The sequence below is a fragment of the Stigmatopora nigra genome, chromosome 18 (assembly GCF_051989575.1).
Source record: "Stigmatopora nigra isolate UIUO_SnigA chromosome 18, RoL_Snig_1.1, whole genome shotgun sequence".
NCBI classification, from domain to species: Eukaryota; Metazoa; Chordata; class Actinopteri; order Syngnathiformes; family Syngnathidae; genus Stigmatopora; species Stigmatopora nigra.
Window position 1 is genome coordinate 3,246,803 of NC_135525.1, and position 26,584 is coordinate 3,273,386.

The window sequence follows — 26,584 nt, forward strand, 5'->3', positions numbered from 1 at the left end:
AATATCACAGACAATGTACTGCAAAGATTTCGTAATATAATAACGGGTACAGGAAATGTATTGACGTTTTGGGGGATTTCGTATCAAAGGTTTTTGTATCCTGAAAATTGTATGTAGAAGCATTTGTAAGTAGAGGTATCATTGTATTTTTCGCCTCTCGAAATCAACCACGAGCATTATAAAGTATACAGTGTTCCCTCGGTTATCGCGGTTAATGGGGACTTGACCACCCGTGATAAGTGAATTTCCGCAAAGTAGGGATTCCCCTTCAAAAATGCTTAATTTGAATTTAATTCCAAAAAAAAGTTTATTATTATTATTTGTTTTATTTTTTTATTTTTTTAAATTACCCCCTGTATACATTACACCATATAGAATACGGGTAGAGAGAGTGAAATTCATGTTATAACAAAAAAAACTGTAAAATATGTTGTTTCAATGTAATATTTGTATTTTTTTTCCAAAATAAATCCGCGAAGCTCTGAGTCCGCGGTAGCTGAACTGCGGAGTAGGGAGGGAACACTGTATATGGTTGTTGATATTTTCCAATGACTTTCACTTCCAATGGCATCGATAGATGTACAACCCAATTGAACAAAATGGGAGTGAGGTAAATAGCATTTGTCACTTACAGCATTCATTGTTGACAATGAAAAGCATGGAATATCACTAGACCTTTATTCGAGTTAGAATTTCTCATTTGTGGTACATCATATGCATTTCTTTCACATTTCAATCAAAGACAGATGGGCTATTTAATATTACAGAGAGTCGGTAATAAAAATGTAACTCAGTAAATCACCTTATCTATGTCATGATCAATTTCAAAGAAGAGTTTTTCTTGATGTGTTTGTAGGCGCAGAGCCAGAATTTTTTCAGCAGTCGAAAGGCATGCACATACGGACCAATTTTGACTTGTTCCTAAACTGGTCCCAGACAACTGGAATGGGAAAATTGGCATTTGAAAGCACGCGTGCCCTCTCATCTGCAATCAATCTGCTTACTACGCCTAAGAAAAATTTATTTCAGGTAAAAAAGAAAATGTACTCACAAGAATCTCATTTATGGAAGCAAACATTTTCCATTATTTTCTGTCATTGATTTGACTCACTTGCATAATCCTGTTTATTGTGCCTGTCTAATGTTTCGTGGGTAAGTATTCGTAAAACAACACAAGTACAGTGTTCCCTCGGTTATCGCGGTTCATGAGGACCGTAAACCCCCGCAATAACTGCATTTCCGCGAAGTAGGCGTGCCCCTTCAAAAATGCTTAAAGAAACGTATAACACGTGCACAAAAGCATCACCAAGCAAAAACATCATAGTAGTCCGGATGGAGAATCTTCTGCAGTTTTTTTGCTCATAAGAAACATCGATATTGGGAGTTGTGAACATTGTTTTTTTGGGCAGTGAAGTTGCGCCTGTAAACAGCCATGATGTCATCAATGCGATTCCTGAACTCTCACCGTGTTATTAACCATTTCTTTGATGCAATTACTAATTCCTATTGAATATTTTGTTTCCAACTCTTGTAAAATGATGTAATTTATAATTTTAACTTAAAATCTTTACATTTTTTATTATTATTTTTCCCTGAAAAAAATCCGCAAAGCTCTGAGTCCGCGATAGCTGAAGCGCGAAGTAGCGAGGGAACACTGTATATTTAAAAAAAAAAAAATTAATTATTATTTTTTTTACCCCCTGTATACAGTACCACATATAGAATACGGGTAGAGAGAGAGAGAGTGAAATTCATGCTATAACAAAAACAAACTGTAAAATATATTGTTTCCATGTAATATTTGTATTTTTTTTTTCAAAAAAAATCTGCGAAGCTCTGAGTCCGCGATAGCTGAACCGCGAAGTAGCGAGGCAACACTGTAGTGAACATTTGCAGTAATCAATGGAGAGTGAACCAATACAGAATTTTCATTAACCCAATATTGTGTGTTTGTGCATGTATAGACACCTTGGGCATCATTACGATCCGACTTCCCTTCCTTAAATGCGGCGCAGCTGAACCACTTGCTTCATATTTACTACATTCCAACATGTTCCGCCAGACACAAATGGAATCTGTGTGCCAGAGATCAAACAGAAGCGCAAAGAACTGGTGAGAGTTGAACACACAAGTATATCTGTCACTGATAAAGATCTTTGTACCATTATATTCTATATGCCTCTTCTATTTTAGAGGATATTCTGCAGAGTTTTGATACCCACCATACTCTTGTGCTACCAGATGAAGATTACCAATTCATTGGGGGAAGCACAGTAACTGATTTTAGCCTAGTGGAAGACCTAAACAAGCTCCAAGTTTTCATTTTCAACCTCTCTAATTTACAGTCTCATGAGTTCACCGCTACTGGCCAGCACCAGGTAACTGGGAAACAGTTTATGTATACTGTCAAATGGTGGGAAGAATGGTGTGCTAGTCCGTTACTGGGAGTCTTTTGCAGCACAGTTCTGAGATTTAGTTTCATTTTTCTTATCTTTTGTGTGTGGAGTTTGACTCAGCCACTCCAAAGCCTTCATTTTGTTTATTCACAACCATTCAGAAATGGAATTGCTGACGTAATTGTGTTCTTGTGTACATAATTATATCTAACATCAAACAATCTACCATATTTATTCGAGTATAACACACAGCCCTGTATAATGCGCAGCCATAAGTTGTGACTAAAAAATTGTATAATTTTTTTTGTCACTTTTTCTGGTAACTGGCAAACGCTGAACACATTTATTCATAACATATGGTACAGAAACCTGGTAAAACAAACTACCAGAAGTACTTTCAAATATAATTTCCAATTTTAAGTCTAATTCATCATCATAATATTTTTAAAAAAAATCAAAGTCTGATTCATCATCATCATCATCAGATTCACCGAGCAGTTTATTCCAATATTCTTGAGTGAGGATACCGCTCCCTGGGCAGACTTGAGTTTTTTTTTAATCTGACCTATTCCTATAAACTAGCCAAAGGCTATTTTGAGAGGGCTGGCTTTTGTAAAAGAAGGTAGATTATATCATCTGAGAAGGGGGATATACATTTACCGTATTTTCACGACTATAAGGCGCACCGCATTATAAGGCGCACCCTCAATGAATGACATTTTTCCATATATAAGGCGCACTGTATCATAAGGTGCACTGTATATTATAAGGCGCACTGTCTATTTTGGAGAAAATGTAAGACTTAAGTGCGCCTTATAGTCGTCAAAATACGGTAATTGCTATTGAATTCCAGGTATGAAGCACTCACTGCACAGTCACCTCTAGAGCCAGCCATTGTTGATGTTTTGGATTTTTTTGTATAAAATCTTGCAGTGGGGGAGGAGCTATATGATGGAAGATTTTGTAAACTAAGATGGCATCTGCATATTTGACAGTATTGTTTCAGTTCAGGCGTTTGTGTTTTTTTAATATCCGACAGTGGTGGTTTTTGGTTTTCTGTTTTTTCCATATATAAGGCGCACTGGATTATAAGGCGCACTGTCTATTTAGGAGAAAAATTAAAACTTTTAAGTGCGCCTTATAGACGGGAAAATACGGTACCTTCTATGGGCCCTGGTAAAATGGGCTCTTGCGCCCCATCTGGCGGACAAAGACGAAGGGGACTTTTTCCCCGGCGTAGGGCAGTTTTTCCGAATTTGGTCATAAAAGCGAGTTTTTTTGGTACAAATTTTGCGCGTTATACTTGAGTAAATACGGTACTTCAGAATATTCCGGTAAACAAACTAAATTCCTGATTTCATCAATCAGCCACAATAATTCATCTATGTCCTGAAGTAGCAAAGCAGTCTGAACCAGGGGTGTACAAATTATTCCACAAAAGGGAACAATGGGAGCAGGTTTTCATTCCAACCCATCAAGAGGACATCTTTTCACCAATCATGTGTTCTACAAGTGCAATCAGTGGATTGCAGTCAAGTTTTTTTTTTTTTTCATGGAAAAACTTCATTGGTTAAACTGCCTGTGCTACATCGGTTGGAACAAAAACCTGCACCCACAGCGACTTATGTGGACCGGTTTCCCCTGGACATCACTTTGCCACCACTATATTTGATTGTTGGTGAACTCCCTTGGTTTCATTACAACTTCTATTTCAGGGGGTCATGGAGGCCAAATGCAGTCAGGAAACAATGGAAATGCCAGAACATCTGTTATTATCTGAGGCAACTGTCCAGGCTTTGCAATCATGGCCTGACTCGCCCCCATCAACTCCCTCGCCATCCCTCCCCTTCTCCATACATGGATCCCTGGATTACTTAAACTCCTGTGGTGCCCACTTCTTGTCTCAGAAGTCTCAGAATATAGAGCTGCAGACAGGAGAGATGAAAAACGCTGACATCAGGTCAGCACCAGACCGCTGCTGTCTTCTCACCCCACCCAAAAGCCCTCTTATCCTAGATCACGTTAATTTGTCCAATGAAGACCAAGATGTACCTTCCGTCTCTGATGTTGATGCACACAGTGAAGGTACTGCAGAACATAACTCTTCATTGTTGTTCCATGATATTCTTTCAGATTAATCTTGTATTACTTTCTCATCAGGTAGTTTAATGTTTGAATGCCAAAGTGCACTGAAAGATGACCATTTCAATCGGGATTACACAAGTGTGAAAAGGATTTTTGAACTCATAGAGGAGGAAGAAGAGGAAGCCGAAGACATTTGCAATCATTTTGATGACAACAATGACGAGATATTCAGCTTGGAGCTTGAGCGGGACAGAAGCGGTGTTGGTCTTGCACTAGTGGACACAAGGGTTAGTTCTTTGTAGTCTATAAATAAGGACCCGATGGAAATAAAACATATGAATATAAACTTTTTGACTTTTTTCCAGGATATGCAATTGAAGGTGAAAGGTATCTTCATAAGGGCAGTGGTTCCTGACACCCCTGCCGCCCGCTGTGAAAAGCTGCAACCAGGAGATCGATTACTTGCTGTCAATGGAGTCAGTTTGGTTGGCTCCAACTGCCTAAAGTAAACAGTCAAAAATCTATACACAGTGGTGCCTCGAGATACGAGCTTAATGCGTTCCGAGACTGAGCTCTTATGTCAATTAATCCATAACTCAAATGAACGTTTCCCATAGAAAGGAACTAAAAACTAATTAATTCGTTCCAACCCTCTGAAAAAAAAACACCCAAAACAGGATATTGGATTGGGAAAACATTTTTATTCGTTCTAATTCGCCGTCTACTAGCAAAGTGACAAATATCTAGTGGTTTAATCGTACTAAATTGTGTTTAATCGTACTAAAATTAGACGGATTTCGCGGAGGGGAGAGAGACGGACAGAAAAAGAGGCAACGCGATCGTAAAATAACATAAACTAATTTAAAGGAACATGGATTACGATGCAGACACTCAAAAATACATTTAATGTAACTCTACACTAAACTTAATTCAAATTTTGTTTGAAATTTTTATACCTTTCCTCTCTCGCATTGGCTCTATTTGGCCCGCCTTCACCCTGACTTTCAGATGCAGCCTATTGAGGGTTGTTTGCTTTTTTCTTCCCTTCAAAATATTCCCTAACTGATGCACACAAATGTCCTCACAATAGGATAACGCACAACCACTTGCCAACGAGTAGTGTTTACTCCTCGTATTACCAATCGATCCGCCATTTGTAAAGTCTGACGAGAAAAAAACACTGAAAAAAATGCTACGCTCCGCCCAGTGCTCGTAGAGACGTAACACGAGGGAGTTCCGGAAAGAGAGACAGTACGCCTTATGTTCTTATGAGCAGCCTCTCGCGTCCACTGTATACTTCCATATCAAAATTTGTCTCGTGTCTCAAGATAAATATTTGCCCGAAATGTTACTCGTATCTCAAATTGCTCGTATGTTGAGGCACCACTGTATTAAGAAAAAGAGAAGAACATTCTTTCAAATGATTCTAAATACTATTTTCTCTATCTCTCAAAACTTTTTCCTCATTAGTGGCAAGGATTTGATGCAGTCATCAGGTGATAGACTGAGGTTATTGGTGGTCAGATCTGATTGGATGGCCAAGGCGATACAGACGGAATGCTGACAGAGCATAAGCAAATGCTAAGGGTAACCTTTTAGCGACATCAAAGAATTGTGTTTGTGTCAACTTTAAATGGAACTTGAGGGTCTAGGTGCTCAAAATCTGCCTGATTATCAGCAGGTGTTCCCATCTTAAGATTGATGGTAATACAGATAAAACTTGATGTTGAGCTCGTCATTGGGTCCACATTGATTATTACAATGGTTCATTCTGAAAACAAAATGCACTTAAAATTATTACAACTTTTAAAAATCAGTTGACTCGACATGATAGTAAATATTTTTGCTCTGTTTTTTACTACCTGTGCCTCTGTGAATAAAACACTTTTTTAAAAAATAAATCACCACTATGAATGTGTGGCTGGAAACATTTTTTTTAGGGATATTACTGCATCAAATCCTCCAATCCAGGACATTTGTGCCAAAACCTCCAGAGAACCTCCATCCAGTCTGTCCTCTACGAGAGTGGTCCCCAATGTTTTTCTCACCGCGGACTGGTAAAGCTCTTTCTTTTATTCTCGCGGTCCGGCTAATGGGAAGCGCGACAACCAGAGATAACATTTTGTGGGGGTGGGGTCGATGCACCAACGACACGAATGATGGGCAAAAAAAAAAAAAAAAAACAAGTCCCAAGCATAATAGAAATTATTTTTTCACTGTAAATAGGTAATATATAAATATGAAAATACATAGATACATATTTATTTATGTGTTATTTATCAATTATTTATATTTGTATAGTTATTATATAATTTAATTATTATCTCATACACAGTGTTCCCTTGCTACTTCGCGGTTCAGGTATCGCGGACTCAGAGCTTCGCGGATTTTTTTTTGAAAAAAAAAATACAAATATTACATTGAAACAACATTTTTTTTTTTTTATTATAACATGAATTTCACTCTCTCTACCCATATTCAATATGGTGTACTGTATACAGGGGGGGGGATTTTTTTTTAAAAAAATATATTTTTTTAAAAATATATATAAAAAAAAAAAAAAAAATTTGGAATTAAATTCAAATTAAGCATTTTTGAAGGGGAATCCCTACTTCGCGGAAATTCACTTATCGCGGGTGGTCCGGGTCCTCACTAACCGCGATAACCGAGGGAACACTGTATATATTATATTTCCTGATTTTCCCCTTTTTAAATCAATAATTGCACATTTTAATCCAATTTTTTTTCAATGGCTGAACCGCTTTATCCTCATTGGAGTAGCGTGGGGGGGGGGGGGGGGGTGCTGTAGCCTATCTCAGCTGACTCCAGGCCAGAGACGTGGGTCAAATCTGAATCGGTGGCCAGTATTACATCTAAAATGGTCCGGCCTACATGAAATCGAGTTGACGTTAATGCGGCTACTGATCCAACCGAGTTTGACACCCTTGCTCTATCTGATTTATTATATGCAATCTGTCGCAGCACACATAGGAATTTCCTGGTAGAACAAGGCCATCCCAGTGCTTGACGGTTCTCAACTGCATTCAAGCAACTCTCCACTCCGAGAGAAGTTTTGTTTGTTTGATTGAAAATAAATATTTGGATTAAAGCAACAATTTTGGATTGAATAATAAAGACACAAATCTACCTCTATAGTGCTGCCAATTATTATGACAATTGGCAAAGCTACATGCTGGTAGAGTTTCATAAGACTTTTGATCCTTTCCTACAATCTTTGGGAGCAAAATTAGAGACATCTGGTGGATGAAAGAAGTCAACATTTACGTCACTAGCCTGTGTCAGAGTGAGCCACTCACTAAAAAGTCAAGATGGTTGTGAAAGACGGCGAACATCAAAGAATTAGACTAAAGCCTGTGCAAACCTTTTTCTCCGAGCACTGCAATCAGAAAAATCAAAGATTTCAAGGGCCAACAAGAAATCATTCCAACTCTTATTTGTTCAACAGAGAATGAGAAACAGGTATAAAAGATCAGGTTTTAAAATGCATTCACTGTTTAACTCATTGACTGCCATTTATGGCAAAAGAAGTGATCAAATAACCTACCCAGTTAAAATTTGATGTACTGTATTTTCACAACTATAATGCGCACTTAGAAGTCTTAAATTTTCTCCAAAATAGACAGTGCACCTTATAATCCACCTATAATGCGCCTTATATATGGAAAAAAAGGAAAAACAAAAACGAAAAACCACCACTGTTGGATATTCAAAAAACACAAACACCTGAACGGAAACAATACTGTTAAATATGCAGATGCCATTTTACTTTACAAAATCTTCCATCATATAGCTCCTCCCCCACTGCAAGATTTTATATAAAAAAAATCCAAACCATCAACAATGGCTGGCTCTAGAGGTGACTGTGTAGTGAGTGCTTCATACCTGGAAGTCAATAGCAATTACCGTATTTTCACGACTATAAGGCGCACTTAAAAGTCTTAAATTTTCTCCATAATAGACAGTGCGCCTTATAATACAGTCGCCTTATATATGGAAAAATGTCATTCATTGAGGGTGCGCCTTATAATGCGGTGCGCCTTATAGTTGTGGTTTTTGCCCCAACCGATCCAACAGAGACACTTTAACAAATCAGATATCTGCTGTAACAAGAAGCATCTCACTGCAATCCACTGATTGAAGATCTAACATACCAGATTTCTGGAAAGGTTTCCTCTCATGGGTTGGAATGAAAACCTGCACCCACTGCAGCCCTTTGTGGAAGTAAAATGAAGTCAGTATCATCCCGGCAAGGCCTTTTTTGTCTATAGATTTTAGAGAAAATATGGTTTAGGTCCTATTTTTTTTTAATTATTTGTGGAATTGGCCCAGCAAATGGGCGGTTAGCATGTTGGCCTCACATCTCACGTTCTTGGGTTCAAATCCAGGCTGGTCGACCTGTGTGGAGTTTGCATGTTCTCCCCAGGCCTGCATGTGTTTTCTGCTCACATTTTACAGACATGCATGGATCTTTAAAATTGCCATAAAATTGTTGAATTTGACAATTTCTTTCATATAAACTTCACCCGATTCACAATTTTCACCTCTATATTCATGACTTTTAATAGGGAGAAATATGGTACCTTTAAAAAGTGCTTATTTTCACCAAATGGGTTAACTTTTGTTGCAGGAATAGTTGGAGCTTGGAAAACCAACTGACAGTAGCAGAAGAGGATTAGTATTTTGATGCTGTTTATGCGAATATGAAAGATGTTAATTACAGATTTGCATGGGTTGTAAAGAATTCTTCCTCTCAATCAATGCAGGTGTGATATTCAGGCTTTTCTAGAAATGTGTAATTTATCAGTTATGGAAGAATATTTTGGAACCTGAAACGGATATTTAAAATGTTCCCCCATTGTTGTTTGGTCATATTTGTTTTAATAGTAATTAAGAGCAGTGTCTCCTATTTTAACCAGAAGGAAACTATTGCCTTGTTATACCAGAACAACTTGGCTTTCACCTGTCAAAAACGCATAAGGATTGATCAGAATATAAATCAGGGGTTGGCAACCCATAATGCTGAAAGAGCCTTATTGGACAGGAAAAAAATATGTGTGGCATATCAGTGGGTTGCTGACAACCAGAGTAGGTCTTAAAAGGTGATAAAATGCCTAAAATCAAAGTATTAATGAAATATGATTGCAAGAACATTGATTATATACCAAAAAATTAAAACAAATAGGCAAACTTGTTTGGGATTAATTTGGTCAGAAACAGTGACACATTGCATTGACACTACGTTGTTAAATGCTGACATCTGGTGGACATAAATATCGCTACATTGTTGACAGACTCGACTGATACTGACTTTATGACCTACGTATTGCAGGAGTGACGAACAAGGAAGTTAAGACACAAAGAGCCAACATTTTAAACTGAGCATCAAAGAGCAACACCTTAAATCGGAAAAACATTTTTAAAAATCCAACCTGCCAAATTATATTGGAAATATAATTTATTTTTTGTTTTTAATAGACCCTAATGAATTTGAGTGTGTTTTAAGAGAAAATAAAAATACGCAAACCTGAAACGAGGCAAAGAGTCACAGATATACAAAATATGATAAGAAGCGATCGGTTCACCTGTGTGAAGTTTGTATTCTCCAGCACCTGCCCGCGACCCTAATGAGGATGATGCGGTTCAGGAAATGTAATTAAAAAAAATGCAACATCTTGGTATTGATATTTTCCACTTTTTGTGCTGGACATGAACGCACCATTTCGTGCTAGCAAGAGTGCATTAGCCAACCTGACAAATGGTAAACAAAATAAACAGCAGTGATGTTTGCACAGAAAATGGTCGCCGATTTGGCCAGGGTAAGGTTCTAACACATTATCAATATTACGGGAGTCATTTTTCCTGCGGTGGATGTCTACATAAAGCTATAGTGCGTATGAACAAAGAGCCAATGTGTTCGGCGTATCTAAAACATCCTCGTTGGTTCGCTTCTCCTCTTCGTCACATAACCATGAAATATAGTTCTATGGAACTATTTTTTTCGAAATGATATCAAATTGTTTATTATTGGGATCAAAATGGATTGTGCCCCTGTCAATAAATAATCACTTTAAATTGACTTATTTTTCTCATCTCATTTTCTGAACCACTCAACCCTCTTGAAGTTCACGGGGGGTGCTGGAGCTGATCCCAGCTGACTTCCGGCCAGAGGCAGGGGACACCCTAAATTAATGGCCATCCAATCGCAGGACACAAGGAGACAATCAACCATTCACGCTCACATACATACATAGGGGCAATTTAGAGTGTCCAATCAGTCTACCATGCATGTTTTTGGAATGTGGGAGGTACCCGGAGAAAACCCACGCCAGGGAGAACATGCAACCAGCAATTTTGGCCACATCCTTGAAATATCTCCGCAAATATTATGCAAAACACTAATACCCCCCCCCCCCCACACACACACAGAAAGACAAAATAGTATTCAAGCCCAACTAAGGAACAATTAATACAGAATAAAATAAAACAACATATTCTAAAATTTGAGTTCTGCTTCTCTTTGCTGTTAATCGTTTTCTGTTTCATTTCACATGAAGTAGTTGGGTCACATAATCTATGACTCACCAGTGAGTCATGTCCATGCCACTTTTGTAATAGCATCATCCTTGTTTTGCTCTCCATTCCTCTTTTAATGTAGTTTCATATGAAATACATATATGCTGTCTCATCTACAGTTATGCCCCCTTACCTAATCATTAGACAATGAAGCATATTGGGTTAATCTAAGTTGGGAAAATACATTTGACATGTCAACAATAATCATAATAATAATTTACCTATACAGTGGTACCTCGACATACGAGCATCCCGACATTCGAGCATTTAGAGATACGAGTAAAATTTCGAGCAAATAATTATCTCTAGAAACAAGACAAATTTCGAGATACAAGAAAGCCAGGTGGCCAAGACATGAGAGGCTGTTTATGATTTTAGGTCTTTTTTGCCGCATCTCTTTCGTGTATAACAGATTTTTTTTCATTGTTTTTTTTCCATTACTCAATGCGAATGGCGTAGCGATCGCTAGTACGAGGAGTATATGTTACTTCTCGTTGGCAAGTGGTCGCGTGTTATCATATTGTGAGAACATTTGTGTGCATCATTTTCGGAATATTTTGAAGGGAATACAAAAGCAAACGATAGTGAAAGTCAGGGTGGACCAAATGTCCGGGCGACCCGGGCGACCAAACATCCGGGCGACCAAACGTCCGGGCGACCAAACGTCCGGGCGACCAAAACGTCCGGGGACATTTTTTTTCCCCGGCAAACAGCCGGGAGAAGAAAGGTATAAAAATGTAATAAAAAAATAGAATTAAGTTTAGTGTAAGGTTACTAGATTAAATTTATTTTTGAGTGTTTGCATCGTAATCCAAGTTCATTTAAATTTGTTTATCTTATATTATGATTCACTGGTGCAGAAAGTCATCCTCCCACCATCACCCATCACCATCTATGTCCCTCTTTCTCTACCCTTCGTGAAATCCATCTAATTTTAGTTCTAATAAACACATTTTAGTAATATTAAACCACTAGTTATGTGTTACTTTGTTAATAGATGTTCAATTAGAAGAAATAAAATATTTTTTCCAGTCTAATATCCTGTTTTTGGTGTTTTTTCAGAGGGTTGGAACACATTTATGTACTTTTAGTTCATTTCAATAGGAAACGTTAGTTTGAGTTATGAGAATATCGACATACAAGCATTACACACATTTGTCCCGGAACGCATTAAGCTCATATTTTGAGGTACCACTGTTCTTCAATGCAAAAACAAAACAAAACAGGAAGAAAAGAAAGAACTGAAACGTGAGCTAGTTTTATAAAAATCAACTGCTGTCAGGAATTAAATATGCATACAGTACAGTTGTGTTATTTCTACATTTTTGAAAATTAAACAATAACAATACTTGGGTTTTGTTGTTGTTTATTATACACTATATATTGTTTTTGAAATAATCAGCTATTTTATCACAGTAGCATTTAGTTTTGATTTCTTTATATTTGATTAATTAAATTCAGTCATGTTTTCCCAGTAACTGGGGAGGGAGCAAGCTTCTCACTTTTAGTTCCGTTTCTGTCAAGCTCCAGAGAATGAAACTCAACAGCATGGGGGAAGGATTTATAAGCAAGTGTAACTGGGGAGGGAGCAAGCTTCTTACTTTAAGTTTCGTTTCTGTCTAGCTCCAGAGAATGAAACTCAACAGCATGGGGGAAGGATTTATATGCAAGTCCAAGAGGCTCTCTGGCTCATACTCTAGTTAAAGCAGATCCAGACACACAAGGAGAAACGGTAAGACTGTCTTTACTGATTTGCTTAACTGAAGGTGATTTTTTTTCATCCTATAGTTTTGGTTTGTCATATTAAGCTTACATAAAGAAAATATTTGCTATATTAGTATTGTTGCTTGGTGACTAAAGTTTTTGGGTTTGGAACACAAGATTAAACAATCACATTAAATAGTTATGTTGAATTATTCTAAAAATGTATCTTTACTTAGGTATGGGTAACCTTTTCTCTTTCAATGTGATAGATTATGATAGATATCAAAATCATATGACACTTTTAATTCTTCTCCAGTTTAATTTAATGTAATTTGTCACAAGTGGAAATCCAATCCAAAATATGTTTTTACGTTAGATAAGATGGCATTTTAATTAATTAATGACACATTTAAGTATTGTTTAAAGTTTTACAGTCAGTAATCTTTCGAATATCGTGGTCAATGTAGACCATACATGGCCACGATATTAAAAAAAATGCAAAGTAGGGCTTCCGCTTGCGAGCTTCAGCGTGGATTTTCACATTTTTATAAACTTTCAAAAATATATATATATTTTTTACTTCATTGCTGAGTCCCAGTAGCAAGCGGATGACAGGGCAGTGGCTTCCGCTTGCGAGTTTCAGCGTGGACTGTCACATTTTTATGAATTTATTAAAAAATAATAACAATTAAAAAAAAATCCCCCAGAAAAAAATCTGTGATGTAGTGAAGCCGCGATGTTCGAGGGATTACTGTATTTATGTACAGTGTTCCCTCGCTACTTTGCGGTTCAGCTACCGCGGAGTCAGAGCTTCGCAGATTTATTTGGGGAAAAAAATACTAATATTACATTGAAACAACATATTTTACAGTTTTTTTGTTATAACATGAATTTCACTCTCAGTACCCGTATTCTATATGGTGTACTGTATACAGGGGGGTAATTTAAAAAAAAAAATCAAAAAAATTTTGAAGGAGAATCCCTACTTCGCGGAAATTCACTTATCGCGGGTGGTCCCAGTCCCCATTAACCCCGATAACTGAGGGAACACTATTCCATTCTCTCCAATTTAGTTCTCCATCTTTACCTTAAACAAAAATTAGGGACATTGAGGTGGACCAAGAGTTTTTTAGTCTTAAAAAGTTAATTCACTCATTTTCAACATTGCTTATTCTGTTCAGGGTCGCAGGGTGCTGGATCTTATCCCAGTTGACTTTCAGCGGCCTACACCCTAGACTGGTCGCCTGTCAGTCGTGAGCCACCTATAGAGAAAAACAGCCAATATCACTAAAAATTACACTGCCACCGAGCAGAAATCGATCCCATCTTACCTGCAAAGAAGTCAGGCGAGTGAACCACAACACCATCAGGTGGCTCTGTTTTAAATGTTTAATTTTTTGTTTTCACTATATTGTGATGTTAATGGTATTTCGATTTTTTTTTTACTACGGACAGAATTAATCAAGATGGCCACTGTTTTCCAAGATATCGTGGCTATGGTGAAGAAGCACCCATCAGGGATCCATATGAAAGAACTTGTTATGTATTATAAGAAGACATACAGTCGTGATCTTGAAATAGAGTTGGGATTTGAATCCAATGCTGCTCTGCCAGCTTCTCTGGATAAAGACTTGGTTATAGTAGGAAAAATGCTGTTTCACAAGGACTACAAATGCAATGACAGGATAGTTGAAACTGTACCTGTAACAAGTGCTCCAGGTAGTGCCCAAGATGCAGCTCGTCAATTAGTAAGTAAAAACGGGGGAAAAAGGAAGAAGAAATTGAAAAATCTAGTGACCATGTTAAAAGAATTTCCACAAGGGATTCCCATGAAGGATCTGCCTACAGTCTACAAGGAGGTACACAACAAAGAGCTCAAGTGGAACAAGTTAGGCTTCTCTTCTATTCCTGCTATGGTAGCAACGTTAAATAACGATCTGGTAGTGACAGGGCAGTGGGTGATTCACAAAGTCCACCAGCCTCAAGATGCTTATGTAGCCAAAAAATCAACAGCAGAGACACCTAAGCAAGTTCCTGTTAGTACTCTCTCCGTTGGATCCACACTCGCTGATCAATTGGACGAAAAGCATCTTTACGAGAGAATTACAGAGGTCAGTCAAAACAATGATGTAATATAAGTAGTGCTTCTTCTTTTAAGCAAAGCATTATGCTGTAGATTTTTTTTATTCAAATGGGAATGAGGAACAGGCATCACACCAGAAGCCATGTGAAATTAATGATTTGCATTTTATACATAGTATCCTTTTACAGTCAGTTCAATAGGTATGTGAAAACCTTGCTATATTACAAGTCTCCCACTTAAAAATCATGGAAGGGTCTGAAATTTTCATCGTAGGTGCACGCCCTCATTAAGGGAGATAATCTAAAAAGAAATATCCAGAAACTACAAAGTATGATTTTTTAAAACGATTTATTCGTGTGATACAGCTGCAAATACATAATGGATAACCTGTCCATGAGATTGAATCCTGACCCTCAAACATCTGTTAGTCTGCCTTTAAAGGTCTACCTCCACTCCGTGTACTATCTTAAATCAGATGCACCTGTTTTTAAATGGATCTAAAACTCCATGTTTCTCAGTGACAGCGCAGAAACCTGACTAGAGAAGTTCTGTATGGGAGTGGATCCAAAATCTCTCATGCAGTGTGTACAAACCTGGTGAAAAACCACAGGAAACGTTTTACCTCTGTGATTTCAGACAAACGCTACTGTAGCGAATATTGAAATTGTTTTTCTTAAGTGTTCAAATAATCACAGTGCTACTTCGACATACGAGCAATTTGAGTTACGAGTAAAATTTGGAGCAAAATATTTATCTTAATAAATTTTGGTGTACGAGCAGACAGCGGACGCGAGAGGCTGCTCATAAGAACATCATGGGCACTGTCTTTCTGGTCGCAACTCCCTCATGTAATTTCTCTACGAGCACTGGGCGGAGCATTGCATTTTTTTCAGTGTTTTTTTTCCCCCTTCAGTCAGTGCGAATGGTGTATAAACTACTTATCTTTGGCGAGTCGTCGTGCATTATCCTATCACGAAGACATTTGTGTGCATCATTTTGGGAATATTTTGAAGGGAAGACAAAAGCAGGCAACCCTCGATATGTTGCATGGAAAGTCAGGGTGGAGGCGGGGCAAAAAGAGCCAACCCGGAAGAAGAGAAGTATAAACATTTAAAAACAAAATTAGAATTAAGTTTAGTGTAAGGTTAGATTAAACTTATTTTTGAGTGTCTGCATCGTAATCCAAGTTCATTTAAATTTGTTAATGTTATGTTATGAGCACGTTGCCGTGCAAAAAGCTCTGTCACAGTGTACATGCACCTAAAATAAAAATTGCAGACCCCTCCATGCTTTCTAAGTGGGAGAATACAGAGATCAGGTATTTTAAGTAAAATTTCTTCACAGTGGTCAAAAGAGCCCCATTTTTTTACTCTACACAGGTAAAGCAAATACTAGCTAATTAAAAAAATAAGGCCCATACCGCTTTGTACTGCATTCTTTTCACTGTATATTTTAATAATAATTTATTTCAGGTAGTTGAAAAATATGATCTCACTAAGCCACTCATGGAGCTACTTGAACTTTGCTATTTTCACCACTTTGATGATAAGCTTCCAGCTCAGCTTTACTCATCCATGTACAAAAACTTGGAATCATCTTGCCTGAAGAATCTGCCTGATCCATTAGGTACTATAGCGCTTTGTTGTGGTAGTATTAAAATAAATATAATGTCATGTTTGATTAACGATTTGATATGTCCCTTCCTCAGCAGGTAAACAGGTTGCTGCAGCCAAAATGAACAAAACAAGTAATGCAGTCTTTAGAGCATCTTTTGATGCTCAGGTGAGAGAAGTGCATAGAGATAACATACATGCCCTTGACGCTGTAGCGAATAATAAAGCAGGCCAATTCAGGGAGAAAAGAGCTTTGTATCCAGAAAAAGTCAACAGTCTGATGGAGGATGTGATACGAGACCTTGCAAAACGGGGAGAGTTTGTCACCAAAGAAAAGGTGAAAATTAGGAGAATCTTTTTGAAATCTAATCTTTTGGAAATATTACACTTTAAACTGTATTTTCTTGTTAAAAAGTGAGAATATATACAGTGTTCCCTCGCTACTTTGCGGTTCAGCTATCGCGGACTCAGAGTTTCGCGGAAAAAAATAAAAAATAAAATACAAATATTACATTGAAACAACATATTTTACAATTTTTTTGTTATAACATGATTCTCACTCTCTTTACCCGTATTCTATATGGTGTACTGTTTACAGGGGGGTAAAAAAATTCAAATTAAGCATTTTGGAAGGGGAATCCCTACTTCTTGGAAATGCACCTATCGCGGGTGGTCCAGGTCCCTATTAACCGCGATAAGCGAGGGAACACTGTACTCTCATCAATTTGTTTGAAGCTAACATTGCATTACAGTAGAATGCAAATTCTTGTAGATTTGCCAAGGGGACTGCACGAAAACAAGGGAATTGACATTGTGCTATAGTCAGCTGTCACTAGTAAACAAACAAACAAAAAATTGAGGGTTGGATCCAAAGACTACAATTTTAGTTGTAGCCATCAGTTTTACCTTCTGCCCATAGTTAGCTAGGATTTGATCCAATATCCCCGTACCTAAGCAAAAAAAGGAAAAATGGATAGATAAATGAGTGAAAAAAATATTTTTTCAAAACAAGATCAGCAATTTATTGTTGGTGTCTTTGTATTTTAGTTTGCAGACTAGAGAAAATTATGAACTAGAAAAAAAAGACAGTGGGTCACAGGAATTGCCATCTCACATTTTGTATTGTTTGTGAATTTGTCCTGAGATTCTTCTTTACTCCTTTCAAAGGTGGTTTCCAGGACATGCATCTTATTGCAGCTTACTTCTAAACAATTGGAAAGGCAAATGCCAGCTCATACCATACAGGCCCTTACAGACCTTCAATACTTGATGAGGGAAATATCAATGTACATACAGGTAAGAGGCCAGTCATATTAAATTAAAATATTCTCTAATTTCATCCTTTTTGTTGACTTTTTCTTCTTTATTCGTTAGTCGACAGAAGCGCTGGCGGCTGTTTGTACATTGTATGAGCTGGGACAGTCTTTGGCTAGTCTGAAGAACAAGAAACACTATGAAGAACTAAACCTTGGGCCTCTTTGCAAGATGCCCCTCATCCATCGCATGTTCAAGATTGACAGTAACACAAAGGATGATGACATCCCCCAGATTGAAACAGTCGACATTTTAAAGGTGGGACTAAAGTAGTAAATCATCTAATCTACACTGTCCAAACCGGTCCTCGAGGGCCGCTGTGGGTGCATGTTATTGTTTCAACCGATCCAGCACAGACACTCTAGCCAATGAGATTTCTGTAGAAAACAAGAAGCACCTGACTACATTCCATTTATTGTACTTGTAGGACACCTGATTGGTGAATATGTGTCTTCTTTATGGGTTGGAATGAAAACTCGCACCAACTGCGGCCCTTAGTTTAATCCATAGAATCAGCAGCTCCCAGTATGTAACATTTAGAATGCATTCTGTTTTGCAAATTTCTTATCTACTTATTTACATTCTATAATAAATCATCTCAAATTCATTTGCAGACATGCAATAATATCGACATAAAAATATTGCCCAGGAGTGGTATTAAGGAAAACTACTAGAGTAAAGTCTTAGCAGACTGCCATGTAATAATAAAACAGGAAAAAAAATGTAATGTCACAATTACTGTCACCAAAATTATCACTACTAATATACCCCACGGCAGCATTGAAAGGTATCAATCAGCAACTTTATACACAGCTTTGCCCTAAGAAATAGTCATCTTATATACTTTCAGTACACTTCACTGAAACCAACTTGCCTTGGTGAGTGTATGATTTTGGATGATAACGGTTGATGGGAAAATAAAAACCTAAAAAAAAACATTCAAGAAGGTTCACCTCATGAATTATTTCCAACTCTAGTGGGGATAATAGTGTGTACTTTGTATGTGTGCACAAAGATGTTTTCATTGGACTCAAAATGAAATCAAAAGCCTTTATTGCCATCATACACAACTACGTATAACGAAAATGTTGGTGCTAGTCCACAAAGTGCGTTTTCCCAGTAAGAAAAAACATAAATAAGAAATGGAAAAATATAAAAAGTCACATCCTGGCAAAGTAAATTCTAAAATATTGTACAATCTAAGGTATTGCACATTGTTATTGCACACCCCGACCTTATTGAGAACTTATTGCACCCATCTCTCGCCGATACCACATTTGACTCAAATGATCAACTCATCAGCAAGTGGCCCAGGGGCCTAATAATTCATTCATTCGTTTTCTGGTCATGGTGCGTGCTCGAGGCTATACCAGCTGACTTCAGACACCACACGGGGCAGACCCTGAATCGGTCACCAGTCAATCGCAGGGCACGAGGTGACGGACAACCATTCATGCTCACACCCATACCTAGGAGCAATTTAGAGTCTTCAGCCAGACTGCCATGCACGCTTTAGGAATGTGGGAGGAAACCAGAGTACCCGGAGAAATACCACTCTAGCCCAGGGAGAACATGCAAACTCTACATAGGAGGACCCACTTGGGATCAAACCTAGGACCCTAGAACTCTGAGGCCGACCGACACTGACCATTCAGGCGCCGGGCCGCAAGCCTGATAACAATCCTAATGATTTGGGTCAGGTGTGTTAGAGGAGGGAGACATGGAAAACAGACAGGATAGGCACCCTTGAGGACTAGAGTTGGTGACACCTGAGTTAGTTTAACAAGGTGTCAGGTGTGATTGGGGAGCAGATGTATCAAGTTCGGTATTGAAACTTTCAAACTGGTCAATGGAAGTTCAATATGGCACCGCATAGCGAAGAACTGTTTGAGGATCTGAATAAACAGATGTATTACTCTACAATCTACATAAAGACAGACTAGGCTGTAAGAAAATTGCCAACTCCCTGAAATTGACCCGCGGCACTGTCGACTCAAAACATGCACCCCCTGCAGTCCTTTGAGGACCGGTTTGAGACCGCTGGTCTACATGGCTGTCATTCTTTGGTAAAGTTTATTTTACAAATGATGCACAAAGAAGCCTGCAGCAAGTTTGCTGAATGCGAGCAGACAAAGAATATAGGTTACTAGAGCCAAGTCCTGTATTCTAATGGAACCAGAATAAATCTATTTGGTTTAGATAGTGTCAAGCATGTGGTGGCAACCAGGTGAAGAGTACGAAGTACAAACTGTGTCTTGCCCACAGTTAGTCATGGTGGTGGGAGCGTCATGCTCTGGGCTGTCTGCGTGCTGCTGGCACCAGGAAATTACAATTCATTGATAGAACAATGAATGCCAACATGTACTGTGGCATACTGAAGCAGAAGATGATTCCCTCGCTGGGCCGTAGAGCAATAGTCCAATAGACCACCCTTTTTCCAAAGAAGCTGAAGGTAAAGCTGATGGATTTCTGAGCATAGCCCCACTTCTAAACTGTATGGGGCATTGCTGGGGCATCCTCAAATAGAAGGTGGGAGAGTGCAAGGTCTCCAAAATCAACCATTGGTGACCTGTAAAGCTCCAAGAGGGTTAAGGTGGTGCAGGAAAATACTGGTGACGACACAAAATGTTGACATTCCGGGCCCAATTTTGATCAACCAAGTTGCTGGATCAGTTGGGTCAGTTTACTGTCAGGGCCTTATCATGTTATTGCTTGATCTTGTTGCCTGACACCTTCATGTTTTTGCTCAAGGACCTTGTCTTCGCTCACGCCTATTGTACCTTCGCCTCAGATTCTCTTACGTACCTCACGGCTCCAGACTTTCCCGCCACGTTCACCGACCTGCCTGATCCACACCTCTGTCGCCTTCGTCAAGTTGCCACGAATTAATTTATCGTCAATATCAGAGTTGTCACTCTTGCCTGCTTTGGGTCCTTTGCCCACAATCGTACCAGATTGATTGCTGTTTTGAATTATTTTGAAGATAGACTCAATTTCTGTTATTATCCAAGCTCTACAGTGACTACATCGTATAAAAGTTTAATTTATTCAGTTTTGTTCCATGAAAAGATTTTATTTTTTAAAAAAATGGCAGAAATGACTTCTTGTGAGATACTAGATATGCATAAATAAGGTATCATCATTCTAATAATCAAATGTTAATATTTTTTGTTTTTAGCAACTTCGCGATTACAGAAGAAAGTCGAATGCGCCCAGAGTAGACCTGGCTGAGTTTATGAAGCATCTATCCGACCACTATAAGTGTGATTCTCCCTATGAGCTGGGCATCAAAATAACAAGTCTTGGGCTGCCCCTAGGGGTAAGGTTTTAGTTTAGGATTTTTCAGTTTTGTAGTCACTTTTTCTTAGTAGGCAGTTTTCACTTATAGTCCTTCAAAAACAGTCAAAAAACAATATTCCCACTTGGTGAAAGATCTGTCTCTGCCTCCTTTAGACATTAAATAAAGTGAATCGTCATGAGCATGATCTAATGAATGAGGCCAAAGAAACCATTCAGAAAGAACTGGAAGAGGAGATCCGGGAACATCTAAAAAAGATAAAGAAAAATATCCGAGAGGCAGCACAAGGCACAAATTCCGCTTTCTCAGAGGACTTGGGCCTCAGGAAAAAATACACATCCTTGACTGCAGCACAGGTGGTGCTGGCAGTCTATAAAAATGCTGAAAAGTTGTTTCAAGGAAACATGCAAAAGGTAGGTAAAAGACATTAAAAAGTGTTTTTGTGGTATTTAATGTTTATACCTGGGATGAGTATTTCATGGTTGTTGCGGGTTATGCCAAAATTTCTAACCTTTGTTCTGCTCATTATTAATTTGAAGAGAATGTTTGCATTTTTTCCCTAACGTTGTCTTGACACCATATAGCCGGCTTTCATCAAAGCTCCTCACGTTTCACATGTACAGTAAACTACATTTTTTTTCTATTGGAAGCTAGTTTTTCCACCTTTTCTACCGAGCAGTCCTTTCTATTCAAAACAAGCAATTTTGCAATTGATTGGCTGGCAGCAATTGAACCAGGACTGGTGTCATTAAGTAAGGTCTTGGTCAAATAAATACATAGCATTTCTGGTGACGCTGGCGCTAATTATCAGTGCCATATCGGAGGGATGTACTATCACGTTAGTCTCAGTTCTTGTTGTAATTTTAATGCTGATTGCAGGCTGTTCAGCGTTTCCTCATGGACATCTCAGGAAACAAGCTGGCAACATCGCTATTTCAGATGGCAATCTGTGGTGGATCTCTAGATAAACCTCAGAACCTGGTCAGCAAGAACAACACACCCCAAACATCTGCAGAAGTTGGCACTGTGGAAGACAGACCCACCATGTCAAAAACCAGTGAAGGTATTAACAGGGAAATATTCATTTAAAATGTATATTTGCAACCAAGTGTTTTTATTATGAATCTCCCTTTTAGCCAAAGTGAAACAGTACCTAAAAGAGACCCTTTCCTCTATGAACTCATCCAGTCATTTGGCTGATATTGCCAACGTAGAGCAGAAGTTGACCAAGCACTTCAAGGTCAAAGAATTCCATTCCTTGGGTCAAGGCAGCTTCTTGGGTTTTTTGACTAAACACATTCAGGTACCAAGTGCACGATAAACAATGTGTGTGTGTATTGAAAGGCCAAGCTGCCAATTGTTAATCATGGATAAGTCAGTTCATTAAAAAATATCATTGTGGTATTGACTACAGCTGTTGGAGGATGAATTTGGTACAACTTTTCTATTGAGAAGTTGTGGCATGAAAGCCACAAGGAGTTTCTTCAGACCCACCAAACAAGAAATGTTTGAATTCATCAAACAGTGTGGACAAAGTTTGTCTGGTGTTCAAGATGATGTGAGTCCTCATCTAAGATATTAGTAGAGAACTAAACCAACAAAGATCCTTTCCATTCATTTAGACAGAATGTCCTTAATTTGTTAGTTTTGGAAGACAAAGTTTTTATCACCACTGTAACACAACTCTTTAAACTGAGGGCACACTTCACAATAAATGATCATGAAGTGTAAAACTGTAATCATCTGAATTTTCTCAGCTTTCCCTCATCGAGTTGGCATTGAGGTCTCATTATGGAGTGCAGGACATTCGTGACTTGGGCTTTGGCTCACTACAGTCACTGGCCAGACTTACCCAACACCAGAAAGACCTAGCTGGAGGAGGACCAAACCATGTCTTTTATGAGTCTACCTTGTTTGCCAACCATGGAATTTCATGGTTAGCTCTTGGTATTGTTTGCTAAATTACACTACATTAGGCTTGTGGCAATTACATTTCTCTAACTTCTTACAGATGACATTGTCTTATTTCATTTTTCTTTTCTATTATCAGCAGTGCTAAAAGTGGTTGTGAAGAAGTTGGGCCCCTTGGGGAGTTGTCGATGGTTCAGGCATTAGCCAGTTTGCAGTCTTGTCCTCTGCTAGAGAATTTAAGTGAATGGAGTCAATGGGATCTTATATTTAAACCTCGTCATGGCTCCCTCAAAGATTTTATCAACACAAATGCAGGTAGGTCTCCCGGCAACAGTGCATAAAGATATGTACTGGTCAGAAATGTCTTGCCTCTGTTATCAGTGCTAGTATACAAATGATCTCAATACCTTTCAATTTAACCATTTTCTCAGCTGATGCAGGATTGGCGGCGTTAGAAGTGGCACCAGGTTTCTTGCTTAGAATTACAACAAGCACAGGAGACAAGCATTTCTCCAATGCTGCCATGTCCCTTGATCCGGTGGCGACAGCTGGCCATCTAGTTTCCATTGTTGTAGTTGATGGCATCACAAATGCTCCCACGGCCCTCCTGGCTAATCATATTAAAACTTCTTTGGCTGAAGCTGTTGCTAAAGAAGGTAGCGGCCTCAAATTTCAATGAAATGCTTTTCATTTGAAATGAAAATTTACTGTATTTTAGATACAGTGTTCCCTCGCTACTTCGCGGGTCAGCCACCGCGGGTTCAGAGCTTCGCGTTTATTTAAAAAAAAAAAAACAATAACAATACAAATTATACATTGAGACAACATATTTTAGTTTTTTTTTGTTATAACATGAATTTCACTCTCTCTACCCGTATTCTATATGGTGTACTGTCTACACGGGGGGTTAAAAAAAAATATATATATATAAATATATATATATATATATATATATATATATATACATACATACATACATACATACATACATACATATATATATATATATATACATATATATATATATATATATATACATATATATATATATATATATACATATATATATATATATATATATATATATATATATATATATATATATATATATATATATATATATACATACATACATACATACATACATACATACATACATACATACATACATACATACATACATACATACATACATACATACATACATACATACATACATACATATATATATATATATATATATATATATATATATATATATATATATATATATATATATATATATATATATATATATATATATATATATATATATATATATATATATATATATATATATATATATATATATATATATATATATATATATATATATATATATATATATATATATATATATATATATATATATATATATATATATATATATATATATATATATATATATATATATATATATATATATATTTAATTAAATTAAAATTAAGCATTTTTGAAGGGGCATCCCTACTTCGCGGAAATTCACTTATCGCGGGTGGTCCCGGTCCCCATTAACCGCGATAACCGAGGGAACACTGTATAATGTTTTATATACTCTGCTAAAAGCATTTGTTTTACTCTTTAGATCTCTCTCATGCTGAAGAGGACATTTCATGTTATAGCACAGTGGCTATTTTCCTATTGGATTGTTTGGCTAGAATTCCAAACAGAATCTGTCAGGCTCTTTTGAAGCAGGTTAGTTGCACTGCATTGCACAGGGAAAATAGAGCATTCATATAGGTAATGTATGGTATTAGGGAAAAATCTTCCTTTAAAGATTCCCAATGTTTCTATTCTAATGTAAATGACTATTACTGTATTGATCTGAATATAAGATGGTGTTTTTGCATTGATAGAAGACTGAAAAAGTGGTGGTCGACTTACACTCGGGTTCTAGACATTATACCCATTCACAACGCCAGATGGCGTCATATATTTTTAGAGCGAATGCTGAAGTTAACTCCCCGGGGCAAAGTGAACCCCTTTAATGAAGTAGAAAAAAAATACGAGTAGCACGAAGAAGAAAAGTAAAAAAGTAGCACTAAGAAAGAAATGAGGGGAAAAAAAGGAGACTTAATGAAGTTATTGTAATTTTGTTGTTTCTCACAGTAGATTGGTTAAAATACATTTTGAAATCCAAAAATAATTCATGATTGCCTTTAGTTTACATATTAAAATGTTCAGATATTAAGACCTGATGGACAGTTTTTGTATGACTTGAATTAGGCCAAATAATATGCTTTTTCTTCCAAATATATTGTTATAATTATTAAGACCTGATGGACAGTTTTTGTATGACTTGAATTAGGCCAAATAATATGCTTTTTCTTCCAAATATATTGTTATAATCATTTGTTTCAGATGTACTGAAATTATTTTCTGTATTAAAAATAGAATTTGGTATTCAATGAAAAAGAGGGAGTCGTCTTATAATCAGGGTTGTCTTATATTCAGGCCAATACAGTATTATTGTGCTTTTTCTGTTGATAGTTGACTATAGTATTTGCACTCTGAAAATGATACAAATGCTGATAACTCAATGGTAATAATCAGACCATGAACTTTTCTTGTACTCAAACTGTAGCACAAAACCTTATTTCAGCATGACATCTTTGCTAAAATTATTGTGACCTTTAGGTGTTTTTAGAGCCTTGGTCTGATGTCTTGGGTCAGACAAAGTCAAAAGTGGTTCTAATCACGATGGCCAAGTCAAACCCAAGGCACATGAACTGTTTGCACCGACTGGGAATACTTATGGGCATCACCGAATGGGTGAAGGACTACCAAAAAAAGTATACAGCATCAAACTCCCAAAATGCTGCTTCATACACAGAACCTGTTGTTGGGCTGAAATTCCAAACTCAGGTAAATACTACTATTACTCTGATAAATATTCCATTATGAACCAATGAATATAGTTTGTTGATCAAAGCTACATTTTGAAACACATAGCAGTTGCTCGTGTTATCTTTATGCGATCTGTTATCGTGATTAAATTAGTTTATTAGTGACAAGCAGGAGAGCCCGGTCAAATTTGGTGTGAATCGGACGATTTTTTTGGGAAAATCCGATTTTTTTGGGAAAATCCGATTTTTTTTTGGAAAATCCCTTTTTTTTCCGATACTGGTCGGGGGCGTTTTGACTGAAAACCTAGCCTATGGCACTCCCAGACACTTAGTATAACTGTCGATTTTTATGAAAATCGGTTCAGCCCTTTCGGAATGTGAAATCCAGCAGATGATCCTTTCGACTCATACAGTATCTCAGAAATACCATGTGCGATGATTTTTACTAGGATTTTCCAGTCAAAGTAACACATTTGTACTCCATAATAAAACCACGAATATGGACGTGAAAATTGTGAATCTTGGGCCATCTCATACGAGAGAAATAGTTAAATTCCATGATTTTTATATAATTTTAAGGGTATGATTTATACGCGGGGGCGGGCATTATGTGAGAAAACATGGTATTTTAAAAAGTACCCTTTACTAGTACCACTACAGTGCCAATATTTTTAACTGTTTAATTCATTAGATGAATCGAA

At 37.4% G+C, this 26,584-nt stretch overlaps 2 protein-coding genes and 1 long non-coding RNA gene across 8 annotated transcripts in view; 2 read left to right on the top strand and 1 right to left on the bottom strand.

Moving 5' to 3' along the window:
- The window catches only part of radil2b (Ras association and DIL domains 2b), a 30,282-nt gene extending 23,913 nt beyond the window's left edge, over nt 1-6,369 (top strand). Inside the window, exons 12-18 of one of the 2 annotated variants that reach the window (XM_077738670.1) lie at nt 857-1,029; nt 1,965-2,112; nt 2,194-2,378; nt 4,112-4,481; nt 4,557-4,768; nt 4,847-4,986; nt 5,952-6,369. In XM_077738670.1, the coding sequence (XP_077594796.1) occupies nt 857-1,029; nt 1,965-2,112; nt 2,194-2,378; nt 4,112-4,481; nt 4,557-4,768; nt 4,847-4,986; nt 5,952-6,045 (1,322 nt within the window). In that variant the 3' untranslated portion in view covers nt 6,046-6,369. Of the gene's footprint in view, nt 1-856; nt 1,030-1,964; nt 2,113-2,193; nt 2,379-4,111; nt 4,482-4,556; nt 4,769-4,846; nt 4,987-5,951 lie in introns of those variants that run through there. The other variant, XM_077738671.1, reaches the window with a different exon arrangement.
- LOC144211425 (uncharacterized) lies at nt 656-10,638 on the bottom strand. The gene is made up of 3 exons (XR_013329598.1): nt 10,085-10,638; nt 8,654-8,713; nt 656-2,075 (listed from the first exon to the last, which is right to left on the bottom strand). It is a non-coding gene; the product is annotated as an uncharacterized LOC144211425 (long non-coding RNA).
- Nucleotides 9,896-26,584, top strand: part of LOC144211423 (uncharacterized) — a 51,399-nt gene continuing 34,710 nt past the window's right edge. For 2 of the 5 annotated variants that reach the window (XM_077738664.1, XM_077738669.1), the window contains exons 1-18: nt 9,896-10,318; nt 12,699-12,807; nt 13,961-14,149; nt 14,235-14,890; nt 16,335-16,488; nt 16,571-16,812; nt 17,643-17,771; nt 17,850-18,047; nt 20,968-21,108; nt 21,243-21,500; nt 21,967-22,150; nt 22,224-22,390; nt 22,502-22,645; nt 22,845-23,023; nt 23,138-23,313; nt 23,430-23,654; nt 24,623-24,732; nt 25,675-25,902. In XM_077738664.1, the coding sequence (XP_077594790.1) occupies nt 14,246-14,890; nt 16,335-16,488; nt 16,571-16,812; nt 17,643-17,771; nt 17,850-18,047; nt 20,968-21,108; nt 21,243-21,500; nt 21,967-22,150; nt 22,224-22,390; nt 22,502-22,645; nt 22,845-23,023; nt 23,138-23,313; nt 23,430-23,654; nt 24,623-24,732; nt 25,675-25,902 (3,180 nt within the window). In that variant the 5' untranslated portion in view covers nt 9,896-10,318; nt 12,699-12,807; nt 13,961-14,149; nt 14,235-14,245. The remainder of the gene's footprint in view (nt 10,319-12,698; nt 12,808-13,960; nt 14,150-14,234; nt 14,891-16,334; nt 16,489-16,570; nt 16,813-17,642; nt 17,772-17,849; nt 18,048-20,967; nt 21,109-21,242; nt 21,501-21,966; nt 22,151-22,223; nt 22,391-22,501; nt 22,646-22,844; nt 23,024-23,137; nt 23,314-23,429; nt 23,655-24,622; nt 24,733-25,674; nt 25,903-26,584) is intronic. The other 3 variants (XM_077738668.1, XM_077738666.1, XM_077738665.1) reach the window with 3 other exon arrangements.